Source organism: Struthio camelus, chromosome 2 (genome assembly GCF_040807025.1).
Source record: "Struthio camelus isolate bStrCam1 chromosome 2, bStrCam1.hap1, whole genome shotgun sequence".
Lineage (NCBI taxonomy): Eukaryota > Metazoa > Chordata > Aves > Struthioniformes > Struthionidae > Struthio > Struthio camelus.
The window spans coordinates 16,713,946-16,732,177 of record NC_090943.1 but is presented as its reverse complement, the minus strand read 5'-3'; the positions used below and the strand labels follow the sequence as shown (position 1 = coordinate 16,732,177).

Here is an 18,232-nt window from a genome sequence, read left to right as displayed (position 1 = left end):
TGCACTGTGTCACAGTCTGTAGAGACGGTGATTTCCAGAAAGGGATATTCTTTTGTCATTCTTTACCCATGTGCAAACATATGTTAAGACCATAAGATAACTGTAACACTTCACACAAAGCTAGTTCTGCTTTTTATAATGTCTGGAGTGCAGTTAGGAACTGCAAAATGACATGAACCAAAAACATGATAACGTATATTCTGAAACGGTAGAGAAGACGAAGAACGGACAGTTTTTGTGCTTTCATGTCAGTGTAGTCCCTAATGATGGGTAAGCCTTGCCATAACGCCTGTAAACTTCAGCAACTTCTCAAGCAGTCCTTTAAAGGCTAGGAGAACTTGAAGGCTGAGGTTTCACATTACTATATGCAGTAGTATGATGCACTTCACTGCAATATCAAACTCCAAAAGAAACAGAAATAATAATAAAAAAACCAGGCATTGTTGACTCGCACTTCCTTGAGATTTCATGTGAAACATTTAGATAAGCTTGCTCAGTAAAGTCAACCCAAGCAAAGGTCTGTGTAAGAGTAAACCTGTTAACAAAATAAATGTGCTGTGCAGCAGCCTATATAAATACTGACTATATTTTTAAGTGAATACCTGATAAGGAAATAAGCTACAACACAGATAAAAGGTTGAGATATCAAATGATGAACTGCAATTATTTTCAAATCTCCTACAGGAATAAATCTGTATTAATCTATATACCAGTTTACATCAGTAATGCAAGCCTCTGCGTTTCACTTCCAAAGGAATGAATAATGCAGAATACAGGTTCCTGCGAGCGTAAAGGAACGAAGATGAGAGTGGAAGGCAAATTCCATCGCAGAGGTCCCTCTCGTTCTGACGAACTGGTGTATACATAGAAGTGTTTTAAATCAATGGAAGTGTATTTTCCTAGCACGGGAGACTTAGTGTTAAGTAAACAACTGATATTTCAATCAGTGGAGGCGAGTAGGATCTCCCAGGTTGCTTTCCAAGGAGGCCTGTTCTCACCTCTCTCTGGCTTTTCTCCCAAAATGCTGCAAGATGCAGAGGGCTAATTTTGTACCAGATCAGCTGATACTCCTAGCGAAGACTGGTCTAGAAATTGCTATGAAAGAGTCGTAGGTGCCAAAAAGATGGGTGTGGGAGAAGGTCTAGATGGGCAGGCAGAGGCTCGAGGAGCCAGACCAGACCTGCCCTCTCTGCAAAGTCTCTGACTCAGGCCAGTGTCCAGTCACTGATACTACATCCGCACCCTGCTGAAAAACCCAGTAATACAAATCAGCCATTTCTGTCAAATTAGCCAGAGCGCACAGTATGGAGTTTGTCTTAGCTCCATGGCCTTAGGTCCACTGCTGCATGACAGATAATACCCAGTCCAGAGTGTAATGTCTACTTGTGCAATGTTAACCCCCATAAATTTGAAACAAACTAGAACTGGCTGAGTGTGTTTATACCAGCTCAGTGCTTTTTATCCCATGGCTGCAAAGTTTTCATCTGCTAGTAGGATTCTTAAGGCTAGATTTACTGTTTTGTCCAGCCCCAGCCATAACATGACCTGAAGAACGCGTGTTATTAACAAGCGCACTTTGCTTTCTGGGCAAACAAGCTGGAGGTCTCACTCAGCATTACATGATGAGAGAAAAATCGCCCCACCCAGAAACTATCACCTAACGTGGAGGGAGGGTAAAGATTTGTTATATGCATTAGAAGAAACATTTTGATAGAAAACACACTGATTCTGCAAGTAAAAGTACCCAGAAGGTATTGCTCATTGTGGGTTTGTGAACCCACACCGCCACGAGGATTGATGATAGCACAGGTTACCAGTGACCCTAGTAACAGGCAATCAGTCTCCCTCTAAAACCACACACACGTTGGTCTCAGGTGTCTTTAGTTTGACGCACCTATCTGGCACGGGGCTCTTTCTGGAGCTCTCCACACTTTTATGCTGCCCCGGGGAGAGCCGACCAAGAGCTATGAGCGCGTCTCTGAGCCCCAAGGGCCTGCCGTGTGGAGCAGTCCATGGCTCATGCTCAAAGGCTTCGAAAAACGAGATAAAAACTGTTCCCTGAATATAAGGACTTCACATGTAACTTTTCACATGAGTGTAAATATAACTGCTGTTCTTAAAAGTGAACATTAAATCTACTCTGTAAAAATACAATTACTGCTGCCATGGCAGAAATCTGTCGTCCCTTTTGAAGGAATGCCTTGAAAATGCAATCATAAAATCCCTGCACATTATGGATTTCATTAACATTGTACTCCCCTAGGATTCCCAATTGCACAATAACAGGAGTTCTTTAAATTTTAAATACCACAGACAGGAACAGTTTCACTAAAACCAGATGTGAAACCCTCGCACTGGCCTTCTTACTGGTTCTAAGTACTGAAACTGGCTGGTAATTGATACCTATTAACATGTTTGTTGTTCAGATTACAGAAATGGAAACACTATACTATTTTTCCTGTGAAAGGATACAGTAATGAGGGACAATGACTTATATTTCAATGGCAGGTCCCTGCTCTTGATTAAATTAAAGGGCTGTTTTTATTTTTTATTTTAAATTATGTTGTTTCACACTGAAGGGCAGCGGGGTGTGTGAGACAGTGTAATGAGTAAGTAGGCTTAGCTTAAGGTTGGGGAGTTAATAACATCCCATACGACAATAAACTAACGCCATGCTTATTTCTGGCAACCCCTGCCTTGCATTCTTTTTGTATCTTTATTCCATTCATATTAGAAAATCCATAGGCTTTATTAATGTGTTTTTAAAGAAGAAACTCAATCTGGAGCGACTCTGTTTCTGATTATGGAGTCACTCCAAATCTGAAGCTGCCTGAGCAATTTAAAAAAGTGTATTTGAGGGTAAAAAAGGCAGACTTATGGTGTGATTGTGGGTATTGATATTTTGAATAAGCTTTGACATTTATTTCAAAACAAACAAGGAAAGAAAAGGACAGACAGCTTTCATTTAGCAGAGACTGGTAGGAAGGCGGCATTCAGATGAACTTAGGAGTTAACATCTTGCCAGCCAAAGGAGCAATCTAGTTTTTCCACCAAAGAATGGATTTCATGTCCACAGATGGAATTCATGCAAATGCATTACCAACAACAAGCAACCACTATTTTCCAAATTCTTTTCAGTGAAACGGTCCACCAAAAGACGTCAACACCTCAAAGAAGACAATCATATCGCATGCCCTCTAGACGTCCCCTGTAGATACTAATCTCCCTTTGCTGATACTTAACTGAGGTTTTCTGTTTCTTTTGTCTTAGCAAAAACATTAACCTTGAAGGGAGGGGTAAAAGGAAGGGAAAGGAGAACTAATATTTCCCCTATTCAAAAAATAACATGCTAAGGAAATTAGCATTTGCAGATGTATTTTCAAGCTGCCTTGCCCATGTATGGCCATATGTACCTCAAATATATGCCCAAATTACAAGAGCATATTAGCAGTTTGAAAGCAGATTGCTACTTAACCAGCTATAGTGTGCATGTTGGTGTGGGGAATGTGCAGTTGTGGAAAGATTAATAAATACTGATGTAAGCAAAATCTCTGTCTCTCAGACAATGTCACATGTAGGAAGAAAAGTGCTTCCACTTTAAAAGTTCCATGTTTGGCAGAGCTGTATCAGTCAGCCTGTTTTTTGCAGTTGAATATTTTCTAGAGCTCTTACACTGTCCAATTAACATCTATTTTGTACTGTATAAAAGCAAATATTTCATATAAATGACGAGTTTACAGTAGCACACAGAACAAAACAGAACAAAGTGACCTCAGTATTCCATATACAAGTGTCTTCCTCCTTTTATAAAATATTATGATTTTTTTCAACTGGTAATTTCAGAGTATTTTACTAGGTGCATGTCTTTGGCTGTTTGTCTATAAGCCCTTATGGAGATGAACATCTGTTCCTGGGGATATTTATACAGAGGAAACACAGGATTTCAATATTTTATCCAGTTACAAACTTGCAACATGTGCCTACTGCCAGTGGTGTCAAGCTTTTATAGACATGGGTTCTTATGTGCAAAGATCATATTAGTGAGGTGCCTGATGGTCTGAAGAGCTTAGCAACTATCTCAAGACTGTCAACTGACTTCAACAGAAAAGCATCTAGGACACTTCTGGAGGCTTACATGAGCAACCATAGTATTGAATTAAACTATAAGAAATATTTAGAATAATTAGTATTCCCCTGACAACAAATGTAAAAACTGGGGGATGACATATTCAGCATACAGTTTGGCCATTTCTGCTACGTAGGATGAGTGACAAGGACGATTAATAGCTCTTCCGCAACATGCATGTTGTGTAAAACGTGCAAATTCCATGCAATCAGTCTTCAAGCAGGATTTTGTAGGCTCAGTCTTGCAGACAAGACCCAGCTCTGCAGCAAAGGCTGCTACAGCCTAGATTGGCTCTGCCATGAAGCCTGCCCAAGGGATGCTGTTCCCTCAGCATGGGCTATAAGCAGCGGAGGAGAAGCCCTAGGGCTAGACTGCTTGGGGAAACAGTTCACACAGCCTCTTGCAAAGCAGGCGCTGGGGGAAGTAGGCTGGAGCCCTGGCATGAGCAGCACAGAGTACAAAGGAGTCCTCCAGTTCCTTGGCTGATGTGGCAGCTAGGGGCAGCATAGAGCTGCTGAAAACCATGCTTGGTGGTTGCTTTAACCCAGAGCATTCTGCAAAGGAGGCTGAGAAATTCATGGGCAGGAGGCTTGAGGTACCCTCAGCTGTTTTAAGCATAAATGTCAAAGTAGCTTAGATTCTGTTATGTTTGCCATTAAAATGGTTAATGGTTAAAAAGCCCTTTGAAACTTTTTCTCAGAAAGATCTAGTTCTAAGTGAAAGGATTAAGGCATACATATATGTATGTAGTTATCATAACTTAATAAAGTTAATAAGCACAGAGAGCACACAAATGATATTTGACTGGCGCTCTTGCTTTGATTATCTAGTAATAAATGCATAAGTGACAGCAGAAAAGAAGGAAATAAAGAAAAAGTGGCAGCCATATGACCAGACGAAACACATGGAATTTGATTCTGATGCATTCCACCCTTCTTCCACATGCACTCCATGGATTTCAAATGGCAATGATTAATAACAAGCCTAGCACTTAGATAAAGCTGGGGAGATTTTAACATTTATTCCTAAGTAAGGAAAAAGGATCAACAGATATTTTTGCCATTCTGAAGCCTGATTAGGTCCTCCAACCACGATTATCAAGTTGCCAAGAGCTCAGGATGTGTAGGGGCCCCCAAGCAGGACACCTGAGAGTCCCATTGTGTGCAAAGGATCAGAATTGAAAGATTTCCCCCTCTTTCTTCCCTTTAGTAACTACTACTCAACATGTTTTTAAGCTTTCTTGCAGACAGCAAACCTCACAGGAAACATCAGTGTGACTACTCTTATTGACGGCTAATGACGCATTGTTTTTATATGTCAGTAAGTAATTTCCTACAGAAAGCAACAGAAGCAGAAGGAATGTTTCAAATATATGAATGAGTTTTCAATATTAGTATTATTTATTTAATGTGCTCAAGACTTTCTCCTAGTTTTTGCCAATACAAATAGAATCTAGATCACAATTAAGAAGCGTGAGTCAACCTATATGGTTAAGATAAATCTGTTTTTTCACCTAATGAAATTAATTAATTATCCCCTTAGGATGAACTCTTATTTGTAAACAGTATTTCATATGAATAATTCTAATCTGTTCAGGAATTATGTACCATTAAGCTACAGGCCTGATAACAAATAGCAAACAACAAGCCTCAGTAGACCCACTGAACTCAAGGAGTCTCTTCATGGGCACAAGTGTTTACAGGACTTCTGCTGTATTAACAGAACAAAGGCAAGACAGCCAATCTTAGTAAAGTATGTTATGTTTAATGATACGAAAGAATAGCCACGAAACAGAGACCAGTAAACTCATTTCATGTGTAACTTATTCTGGAAGGGACTTAGGTCTTCTAAGGTGAAATCTGAGTGCATTAAAACACCATATTAATGCTTAACTATAATCAGCTTGAGACGTAGCACATGCTCAGTTTACCGGGACATTCCACTTTAAGTGCATGTTAAACTAATATTGACTTTTCCACTAAACCAAAATCTCTGTTATTTGTGCCCAGAAGACTGAAAAAACAATAGACGTGGGAAGCAGAAGAATTAATCTTCCTGACCTTTTCTTTTTTTATACCTTTGGGAGTCAGTCTTTGCGTGTGTGTCTAAGAGGGAATGTGAGCTACTCACTCGCAATGATTCTTAGATTATATAGAAGTCCTTTACTGAATTATTTTGTTCTTTCTTTTGCATTCTCCACATTCAATGAACTCCACAGAGTATTATTAATAATATCTTTAAAATATTATCTTTTTACCTGTATCCATTCTTTGACAGAATCTTCCCCTGGGGTCCATCCATTTTCAGGGTAATTTAGCCGGGACCTTTCTGAAGACCAGATAGTGCTGTACTGGGAGGAGACAGTGATTTGGTCAGAGTGAATTTCTCCTGACTCCATACCTAGTGGTTCCATGCACTGGAAATCTGAAGAAAAATAAATTACCATCATTACCATGGTCAGCTTTCGGATTTAGACTTTGAATAGTGAAAGCGTTTTCCTGCTTTGAATATGAATATCTAAAGAATTTATTTTTATGTGACTTTGAATTCTTTAGCAACTCTAAGTGAGGCAATATTGGGCTTATGGTGTCATTCTTAATACTGTCATTCGAGTTGCCATGGCAATTCCTGCAATAATAATGCTATACAAATATTTTTAGCCCTGTGTTGTAGCCATTTCAACATAGGACAATGGAATTCTCTTTTCTAGGGTAGCACAGGCAGTTCTGTGGATTCATAATATAAAGCAATTTATGTTCAACCTATAATTCTGCACAAAAGTAGGAAAGACAAACCAGATGACCCCCAAAAATAATTTTTATTTCAAAACTATTTACTGTAGTACAATAAAGTAGAACGTGTTTTTAAAATATCATTAAAAATCCAGCTACTCTCTTTGGATCCTGGACACTGGAAGGAAATAAACCAAAAAAATTTGAATCCAGGCCAGATGAATATTGACCTACGGGAATTACTGTCTCTTCTGTATTTTAAATGAGTTGATCATCTCCATCCAATCTCTTTTTGTGTTAACAAAAATTACCTAGGTAATTCAGAATCAATTGACAATCTAGTCAATATACTGAGTGCAAAAAGCTGATAGGGCATGGAGACTAAATTCTTCTCTCATGCTTACAAAAAGTTATGGCTCCAACCCCTACCGAAGCAACGAATGCTGGTGGTTGTAGACAGGATCCTCATACCCAGCTGCTCACACACCCCTCTGTCAGAGGTTTACAACCCCCATTGCAGGGGCAGAAGAAAAGGACACGTGCCTACACTTCAGTCTGGGCGCTTCGTAGTCCAGTAAGTTAGTATAAAGTGCCTTTACTGAGAGTTTAAGGTAAAATACCAGTGTGTGAAGTCAAAGCCCTGACACTGGGGTGCACGGTCCTCTTCATCGCACCTTTTCTAGAGCTGATGTGATCTCTAATACAGACAGGTGCTTAGCTGAGGGTTTCAAAATCCACCAGATGCAAAAGCACTAGAAACTGTTGGCTAGATTTGGTATTTAGTTCACGGCTGAGATATGTTACTATGACATAGTAGAAGCCTGCTCTGTTGCTGCCTCTGGTTTACCTATCTGTTGAAAAAATGCAAACTTTAGCGTTGAAGGCCATAGTCCATGGCTTTCACACATTGGACCTAAACTGGAGGACAGCAGAAAGGGTTTTGTAACACATAAAAAGAAAAAATGAACTCAGGCCCAGAGAGTAACTTAAGAGAAATAATTTTAATGGATGAATTAAAAGAATAATATGAGCTTTTAATAAGTGAAGTTTTGATTTTTCAATGAAAATTGAAATATTCTGAAAAAAATATACTTGAAAACTTTTAAAGGGGGACCAAAAGTTTCTATACAGAAATGCTAACTGGGTGCCTCATAGGAGTTGTATTTAGGGTGCCCCATATGTGAATTACCAAGCTTGCTGGTGAAACTGTATTTCCCATAGTGTATTACCCTTTTACCCATTTCTGGACTGCTTCAGTGTACTTAGATCCTTGGGATCTAAGCTGAACTACTTTAGGTAAAGAAAGTAAATAAACTTCTGCTTGGAATCAAAAGGAGAGCCACAAGCCACTATGAAGGACTCAGGACATGCTAGGAGGGAGTCATAACATCTAAAAGTAGGTGTCTGATCTGTGGCAGACATATGGGCTTCCCCTACAGTCTAGTGAGAGAGATAGGTACCTCCTGAGGTCTTTCAGGTGTCTGAGATAGGTTGAATTGTCCTCTGGAGGTGACTCTTTCTATGCTAACAACACAAAGACCAACACTGCCTGAAATTAGGTGAGAAGAATCACTCCTCTGTTATAGAAAACTGTTATAGAAAATGTTATAGAAAAAGAAAACTGTTATAGAAAATGTTTCCTGTTATTAGTTAAAACAGATTTCATTACTGAGGGAATTAGTGTGCACATTCACTGGCCTCTCTTGTTTTGTAGTCCCCTATTTAAGAGACGAAGGCCCTCCAGCACAGTAGATATTGTTAATATTGGTTCCAGCACGTTGCTTCTACAGCATAGTGGGAGGATGACTGTGGAGCAGGTGGCCATGGGGACCTGCACTGCCTGCGCTAGCTAATGAAAGGGCAGGAACAGCAGCTCTGTAAGGAGAAGCCAAACTAGGCAGAGGTATGGCCTGAGAGAGAGGAAGATGCTTCCCATCTGCAGAGACTGGGGTACGGCCCATTCCCTCCTCCAGCCTATGTACATAAAACGAGATGTTGGAGAGGCAAGTGCAGAGGAGCGGTGGAGGAGAGGGAAGGATAATTTCAGTTTACTGAGTTTTCTCTGGTTAGCTGTCTCTGACCAAACAAGTATATTAAATCCGGGTGAATCTGAATCTGGACAGTAAGTCACAAAAAGGAGAGAGTTTAATTCAAGGTCCAAGTGTTTCATCATCAAGTAAAGTAAGGAAATTGGCAATGGCATGGTGTAACACTGCCTGTTTTCCCCTGCTCTTCCCTCACTTGGTTTCATTCTCTGTCCAAAGGGTAAACATGAAAATGAGGCAACTGGGAGAAAAATCAGAGATGGAGAACAGAGCTTAAATGGCTTATGAAATGGTTTAACAAGACCATGTATATTAAATATGTTCTTTTTACTCAAAAAATTGATAATCAAAGCTTATTCCACCTAATAAAAGAAAGCTTTAGATAGTGCATTCATTGTCCATATTTCACTGTTTCAATGCAACTGTTCAGTTGCTCTGCATTCCTGGTTTCCTCTGTCAGCACAGTTTTTCACAATAATTCTTCCAACTTCCTGTTAATATTGAGAAATAAAACTGTGAGAAGAAGTCTGCTTCTTGCATTGATTTTCAAAGGGTAGCTGTTCTTTGAAAAAAAAAAGGAAAAAAAACCCAAAACCAGCCCTCCCCCACTGCCTTATTTATTTAAGGTTTCTTTAAAGTTTCATGTGATACCTGGTGTGCAAGAAGACATAACAAAGAGTATTTTCCAAGAAGCTCTGCAGGATGGATAAATACTGACCTTCTGATATGCTGCTCTGTGACACGCTGTAGTTTGCTGAGAAGCCCTCTTTTGCTATTGCACTGTCAGTGTAAAATACCATTGAAAGAATCCCTGTTGATGAACGAACGCGGCCTGGGTTGTTCTGCCCACAATAACGCCCTATGTGCGGGCCAACTGAAAAGAGACAAAATATAATAGTAAACCACCTCTTTTCATACAGCAATAGATGCCACTACAATAGCCTCCTGAAGAGATTCCCTCAGCAGGAAATAGCAAGCCTTTACAACAGTTTAAAATCACAGTCTCACCCATAACTTAGCAACGAACAATAAATTGCTTATCCTACCATGGGAACCTCACTTCTATGTTCCAGGTAGCACTCCACAAACCTCCAAAGAGGTAAAGAACTAGATTTTCAAAAGGTCTCTTTCAAAGTGCACAGAGCAAGCAATGATGCACAAAATTACATGTATAAAACAGCAGAAGTATTTTCCAAAGTGCAATTGAAGCACTATTTATGATAAGGACATTGCATGGTCCAATTTACCCACAAGCTTACAAGACGCTGGACACCCTTAACTCTGGGAATAGAAGTTCAAACAGCACCTTTCAGGATTTATGCCCAATGCTTCAGATAATCTGTTAGTTTCATAGCAAATTTAGAAAAATGTTTTTGCATTCATATTGATGCAATGAGCAACAGCTCTTTATTCCCTCCTATTTAGGCTTTCAGCACATCCTCATGGATCTTTCTCCCATATGCTCAGTATTCAAGAATACTGTAAAAGAATTCACGAGGAAAATCTTAATCCATTAAAAAGAGCAAGGATTTCTTAAGTATATCTCCATGTCACAGGACACACATATACACACATACATGATGTCTCCGCCTGTTAATAGTATATAATCGAGTTCCTGATATTTTTCTGGATTGCCAGTGCAGTGAGACAATTTTTTCCTTTAATTAAGCTACTCAATCCACAACCAACATATGTGGCCTCTAGCACTTGAGCATTCCCTACAGATAGGTCTCTAGGCTGTTGAATAGTGATACATCTGTGCTTACAAACAACAAGAACACATAATGCGAAAACCCATGCAAAGAGTCAATCATAATACTAATCATAAGATATCATTCTCATGCTTACACCACTGGCTTTCCATGCTTAAATTAACACCTCATCATTTCTCTAGGAAGTCCATTTAACTTTCAGTTTAAAATATAAAATGTTTATATAGCCTAATTATTCACAATTCAAAGAAAATCCTCAGCTAACATATTTTGATAGTCATTTATTGGCCTTTCCCAACAAATAAAACAGTTCCAACTTGGAATAGCTTTTTTGTATAAGCTACACATTTCTGTAAGGCCCTAGTGTTGCCAGAAAGAAAAAGCTCAGATGATATAGCTCTTGCTGCCAACATATATTTTTCTATCCGTGTTCTGGCCACAGTTAGTCTTCAGTTGCCTTGGCAATCCTGTGGTATTTAAAATACCTGCCAGTTCTACCTTTTTTCACCAGGGCTGTTCAATGCGTTATTAGTGGAATGAAATACCCTCTAGAGACAAGAGCTGGATTCTTTCTTACCCTGGAAATCATTAAAGCTTTATGGTTCTATTATCTGAAGTAAGAAAGTCATCATTCTGGAGTGCTAGCATTACTGTCTTTTCAAAACTATAAAAGAACGCCCCTACTTCAGACTCCAATTGCCCCAGATGTATTTTTTTTTTAATTTTGTATGTGCAAACAGCTCTGAGCCTGCTCTTTCCCATGATGATCTCTCCATTACAGCCACTGATCTTGCTCTGAACTGCAAGAGACTAGGGAAGATGAGGCCACCATGTTACAGTGCTCTGAGCTCCCTCCTCCCATTTGCTGCAGGGAAGGCCTCTTTGAACCAGCAAACAGAAGGGAACTTTGTTTAAAGCAGACAGGCTTTAAGCTTCCCCATGAGTCACTGGCTTATAATTTTAAAGATGCATTTAGTGATTCTGCATTTCAGCCTCCTAAAGGTTGCCCCTGCTATCGCGGTGCTATTCCCTTTACCAGCTTGTGTAGATGTAAGAGCCACAAACTTTGCGAACATGACACAAAGAGGTATTGACTTTTTTTGCGCAACATGTAAACCTTAGCCTACTGAGCTAATGTGGTATTGATCTGTGCAAAACTAGATGAAATAGAGATTCTTATTCGTCTTATATAAATAGCTAACACACTTAGAGTTCTTCTTTTTCCATTTAAGTCTCAAAAACTTTTGAATGATAATAAATTAGCTGGCGTTTCACGTGTCACCACATCAAATAAACGCAGCGTGGGGGACACTATCTGAGCAATGATCTAGAGGAATATACTGGCTATCTGCCTACGTAGACTCTGATGCTGTTTTTTCGTAGCGTCTTCCTGACCCTTCTTCTTTATGAACTGAGGAGGGAGGGGTTTCATACATTCTCACACTGCTATAAAAGACTATATACAATTCAAAATGGGAATTCTAGACGAGCAGGTACTGAAACGTGATTAGGCCTAGAAAGTCCTTTGCAGCCTTATGGGTAGACCGTCGTGTCACTTGGTCAGCTTCCCCCGGGAAAGCCTACTCCGAACAGGAGTCACTTGGAAGTGTCCTTGCCCAAGGTCAGTTCTGCATTACTCTGTTCAAGAGGGACATTTCCCTGAGCCAACCAGTTCTGCCTGACTGCCCATGCTCTAGCTGTTTCTGGGATCGTCTCTCCTCTTTCCATTGGCATAGTGTGTACAGTGGGAAAATAAGTTACTTTCAAGTTAAAAGATGGAGGGGCAACTAAGAAACCTGTTTTGCAAGCGTTTTCCAAAACACAGAGTCTAATTTGAGAACGAGAATAAATCCTTGGACTATTTTGAGTATGTATGGGTGAAGGTTACCGAATCTGATTTATAGTATCTACAGAATATGGCTAGTGGTTTAAGACTAAACACAAACCTTAACCCTCCCTTCTTTTTCTACTTACCACTGATGGCATGAAAATGCAATGTATTACTAATCTAGTGTTTGCCTTTCTGACTAAAGAGTAAATTTATTGTCAAGCAATTGTGATACTTGTTGGAATACATATTTTCCTATCTAGCTGAAATCTTAGCTCTTGTAATTCAATTTAAAAAAAAAAAACACAAGCAAGGAAAAACGGTTTATCAGACTTCTAAAATATTAAAAGAAGTGTTACGTTATCTAGGCATTTCACTGAATTTTAAAGTTGGTCTATGAAAGTGTGTTACTGTGCTGTAAACTATTTTCAAAGCAGTGTGATTCCTATTGACAAAATATTTGCATGTACAATTAAGGATGCTAAAGAGAAAAGAATTGAAAAATGAATTCTGTCCTTGTAGCCCAGTCTCTTACACTGAGCCTGTATGTATTCTTATACCTTAACAGCGTCTCACAAGAGTGTTGAAGGCAACCACAACAGAGGAGAAAAACACCCAGATTAATAGCAACCTTCATTTGCATTGGTGTTAACAACCAACGTAAAGTGCTCTTTTTTGTTCTATAATTCAGTGCAAACTCTTCTGGTATTGACCAGAACACTAATGCTTAGCCTGTGGTTCTCAAACCATATGTAAACTTCTCTAAATTACTTTGGAGCCCCTAGTAGACAATCTATAAAGCTTCAAAGAAAGCTGCATGCTGAATATGTGCAATTCATCATTTAAGCTAGTCCTGGTTTTGAGTGGGCTATTTTTCTTCAAAGTCATCAATGGACTGTTCTCAGCCAAGGCTGGCTGAGGTATATTTGTGCCTTGGGCAAAGACGTTTTTGGTGTCTAGTTTATTCATGCAAAATCATGCATTTCTCTTCCGTGATCTACTTGTTCCCCTGTTCCAACTCCACCTGTTATCTTCTTCAAAGCGTTGTCTTGCTTCTGCACAGTGTTTTCCAAATGCACCTGTAGTTCCCAAATACTCTCCAATAGGGCCTGTTTCACTTATTGCTGTGTTTGAAAGAAGAGACGAAAGGGTGCCTTTGGTGTGCAGTTATGCAGAAACAAAGTGCCGGTTTGAGGCTTTCCTGAACAACATACCTACCATTCCCCTCATGAACTAGCAAAACACTTAGGCTATTGCTTAACTTCAGACACACAGTGTCCCCAGAGAATTCCTTTTGAAGTCAATGTAACGACTTACATGCTTCAAAGATAAGCATGTTTTGCAAAATCAAGGTGCAAGTACACAGCACTTGCCAGATTCAATCCACTAAAAGGATAACTAGGTAGACTTAGGGACTCCAAGACTGTGAAAGAACACTTCAGGATTAACTTCAGGATTAACACAAATGATCATTGTAGTTGCTGTCAAATCTTCTAACAGAAAATTGTTCTCCACCAGAAAAATGTCAGCTAGGAAGAAGCAAAGTGCAAATAGAGGCATACTGATTTTGACATTTTATTTTAAACATAATTTTGAAACTTCATTTAAGAGAAAATATTTTTTTTTTTGCTTTTTAGGGGCAAAGAAGGGAAAAAAATAAATACTTCACAATTGCAGAATTTCTTGAAAACAGCAAATTCAGTTCCTGCTGATCTCTAGCGCCTGTAGCTGATCAAACTCTATCACGAAAACTTTTTATACATATGATAAGATTCATCTGCTCTAATTTAGGTATCTAAAGTTTACATCCGAGTTAGTGACCCAGAGCTCCCATTATAGTCAATGAGATAAGCACCTCCAGAGGACCATTCACTGCATACTAAACTGGATGTCTAAGATGGCTCAGTGAGGAAGTGTTGTTCTCCCGTGCTGAGGATGGCAGGGCTTGCGGTGCCTTGCTCAAGCAGTGACGCCTGGCACCCAGCGCTGGGTGAGAGTGCCAGGGGTCTGCCCAGGTAATCCTGCCCTGGCTGCAGCTACAACTGCTCTCTGCCAAACCAGTCACTGTGCTCAGCATCATCCCTGCAAACCATAGCTGTGCGGCTGTGGAGAAACCATAGCTGTGCAGCTGTGGAGCTGCTGTTTTGAATGGAAGGAAATACATATTTTTTCCAACATTTTAAAAGTAATAGTTTATAGTAAATGAAAACAAAATATAAAATTACTTTCTGTGCACTGACTTATTGCCAGATTGAGATGTTTACCACTTTCTTAGTACTAGAAATCCTTGCTTTAGTCTATGTTTAAAGAAAGTGTGGCAAAATGGGTGCCTTAACATCTAACGTAACTGGGCCTGTAAGCAGTAGTGCAGTATAACAAAGCAAAACAGATTAATTTTTTATGCCTATGTCTATATCACTAAATAAAACACTGTGGCCAGGGACTATTCTTTGGACCAGACAAACGGCACAACACAGCTCACTTCTATATGGGTCCTCCCTCTAAAGCAGGATGGCCATGTCCAAAGTGCCAATTGCTGTCCTCCAAACTGTGCTTAACAATTACTTGGGAAAGGGTAGGTTGACGTGGGCTAAAACAGTGCCAGGAAACGTGCTGACAATTAAGAACTACAGAAAACCATAGACGGATGCCCCAATCCTATTTTAGTTAATAATATAGACTGCACCCTCAAAACATTTTTTGACAGACTAAAGGAAATTAGGGACAAAGGTCTGGGTGAGTGTCCCTTTGTCAAAGGCAACCATAATATCTAATCTTTTTCAGAAACTTACTACTTCCATCTGGATGCAAATTAGATTTATTTTGGCTTCTTTCTTGCTTTTTTGTAAGATTATCTGGAGTCTCCCTTTCAGATATCTAGAAGCTTATTTTAATTTCTATCTTCAGTTTCCTGTGTCAGCTTTGCTCTTCAGTTGAAATAGTTCTTCTCCCTCCCTAGTATTCATCCTGTGATATATTTCTGGAGAAGCAATGACGTCCTCTCTGCCCTTATAGTGCTAAGTTAAGCAAGAGAGAGAAACTTCTGGCTACAGAATCATCCTACAGTGAATCATGCATCAAACATTTTCCTAGGACTGCCACAAGCTCCAACAGTTTGTGTCTAAGGAAACATTTCTTTCTAGTCTACAGAATCAGATGAATATTTATAAATGTGTAAATGTACTGGATGTCAGGATCAGTTTGGGTTTGGATAGTTTGTGAGGCAATTGGAAGGCTGATAATGCATGTTGTTAGCTGTTCTTTGGTATGGCTCAGTTAGTTACTTTCTTGAACTAGAAAATTACCACTGTGAAATCCTCTGACACTAATAATAATGCATTTTTTTCTGATAATGTTACACATAAATTGATTGATTGGGTCATTTTTTTCACATGTCAGTTGTTTAAATCCAAGTTCTTCAGAAATTTAGCTTGGAAAGATTTGGCCTATATGCAAATAAACCTGCTATTAGGTGTTCCAGACATTGTTATTGTACTGTTACAATACTGTTTTCCTAACTGAGGAATTAAATACTAAATCGTATTTCTACTACTGTTATGGCTCTTTCTTCACTATTTACTGGAGTGTTAAAAGAGCCGTCATAAATCTATTAAAACTAAAACAAAAGAAAAACAAACATGTAAAAAAGCAGACAGCTGTTTGCTACAGCATCAATAAAAACTTTAATTGGAATGATATTGTGGATTAATTTAGAAAACAGGCAAGTTTAAATGTGTTATTAAAATTTGTTACTAAATTTATACGTTTTCATTTAAATGAAACAGTAATGTAGGATTAGCAGTTTGCAGAAACCACCACTGCTGTTCATAAAAGCAAAGAAAATATCTATTAAAATGGGTTATCACACCAGCAGAAAACTGACATAGCTGTAATTAATGCTCAACACAAATGACATGAATCCTGACTTGTTGACTTTTGCTACAAGTTACAAAAGAAAGACTAACATCTACAAGATGCATCTCTTTATCAGCTTGCATCATACATGGAGACATTGAAAAAGGCATCAAGAGCAATTGGTTTAACATTGCTGCTTGCATAATTCAAATAGATGTTTCAGCATCCAAAAGGTTAGGTACTCATGTGGGCTGGACCCTTAGCCTGTCTAGCCAGTGTCTTTTGAGAAATGCTGCACAGCTGCCCTAACTGGGGGGAACTTGGATATCGCAGACCCATTGCCATATATGAAAATGTGGAGAAATCATGCGGCTGTTGCGTGCATTAGTCTGGCATAAAATAGCGATTCGAGACCGGGCGCTGGGTGAAATGAGGTCTCACTGGCTCCATAGGTGTAGCTCACATCTAGCTATGCACTTAATGACTTTAAACACAAGGTCAAGCGTGGCCAACAACTAAGTGGAAAATTACTAAGATGGCAAAGAAGTAAGTTTCGGAAGGGTATCCAACTGGCAGCCTGACACATATGCCCAGCTAATCAGTAGAGATTATAAATTAACACATTAAGATAAGACTTTTGGATTTGCTTATACTGCTGTAAGAGAGGAACCCTGCAGCACGCCTAAGTTAGCTGAACGGCTAACTGCAGGGCTGTTCGTTGAGCTGGGTAATCATTTAGTGACTATGCTTTCAATTGCACAGATGCCACGTTTGCTCTGGTAAAGAAATTATCTGCTTTGACAGCTGGGCACTAACCTGGTTCCTCCTCAGGCTAGAGGGGCTGCATCTGAAGTCCAGTTCGGGCTAACCCAGCAAACCTAAATCAAGTTGTAGGAAGCTACTGGACAATACTCATGTACTGCCCTCAAAAGTTTGGGTTGCTTTATAAGACTTCCATGTGTAGTCTATTTTAGCATAGGTCCATCACATATCACCTCTGAAAGCAGATTCTTCACCCAAACCTACTGTTCAAAATTAAGCATATTTCATTAAAAAATCATTCGCACTGTGATATACTTTACTGAATTAATTTACAATGTATTTCTCCCATTAACTCAACTCATTTCACATAAATCAAACAAGGACCTCTCTACTAGGACATTTAAAAAAATGAGAATATGCCTTCTGTAGCCCACTATAAAGTAATGGCTATGCACATCACCATCCATTTTTCTCTTACCATCAGGGAATCCATCCCAGATTTCCAATCGGTCATAGCGACAGAAGGCTCCCCCTGGAGTATTTGAATCAGGTTCTAGTTCAAAGCTTTCAAATTCCAGTATAATCTCTGACATCTTTGGTGCAAAGATAATATAAGTGCATTCAAGGCTATTGGGATATTTTTCAGGGAACCCAGGAGACTTTATCACTCCACTTGATGAAGTAAAGTTTCTGGAACATTCAGGTCCTGTAGGAGAAAGAGAAAAATACCTAAGTTAACACTGTGCTACTAAGCACAGTAGTTAGCTGGAGAACAAATCTGGCCATATTGTCTTTCTAGCAGCAAAGGTGGCTTTCCAACGAAACACCTCATTTTAATCACTGCATTAATCATTCAGCCAGCTTGGTCCTATTATTGATAGTCAGGTATTAAAGCACAATTCACATATACTGTGTGATCTCCAATTTGCAATTTGTATGGAACAATATGAAAACTTGTACCAGCTCTAGAAAAAATTATGACAAATACAAAGTCATGTGGGAACAATGAAAATGTAAGCTGCAGAAATCTTGACAGAGCCCTAGAGAAATAATTATAGCCCCTTCAAGCTCAAATCTTTAAATCTTATGGCTGACAGGCTTTTATTGGTGAAACAGAACATTTTACGAAAGCGAGTGAGTGAATTCAGTAGAGGGAGTAGTGGTTTCAGATT

The 18,232-nt window shown here is 39.2% G+C and overlaps 1 protein-coding gene across 4 annotated transcripts in view; it reads right to left on the bottom strand.

Moving 5' to 3' along the window:
- The window catches only part of NRP1 (neuropilin 1), a 115,145-nt gene that overhangs the window by 45,513 nt on the left and 51,400 nt on the right, over positions 1-18,232 (bottom strand). For all 4 annotated transcript variants that reach the window (XM_068934391.1, XM_068934392.1, XM_068934393.1 and 1 more), the window contains exons 5-7: positions 17,539-17,766; positions 9,622-9,777; positions 6,384-6,550 (exon numbers count right to left, since the gene is read on the bottom strand). In XM_068934391.1, coding sequence (XP_068790492.1) covers positions 6,384-6,550; positions 9,622-9,777; positions 17,539-17,766 — 551 coding nt within the window. The remainder of the gene's footprint in view (positions 1-6,383; positions 6,551-9,621; positions 9,778-17,538; positions 17,767-18,232) is intronic.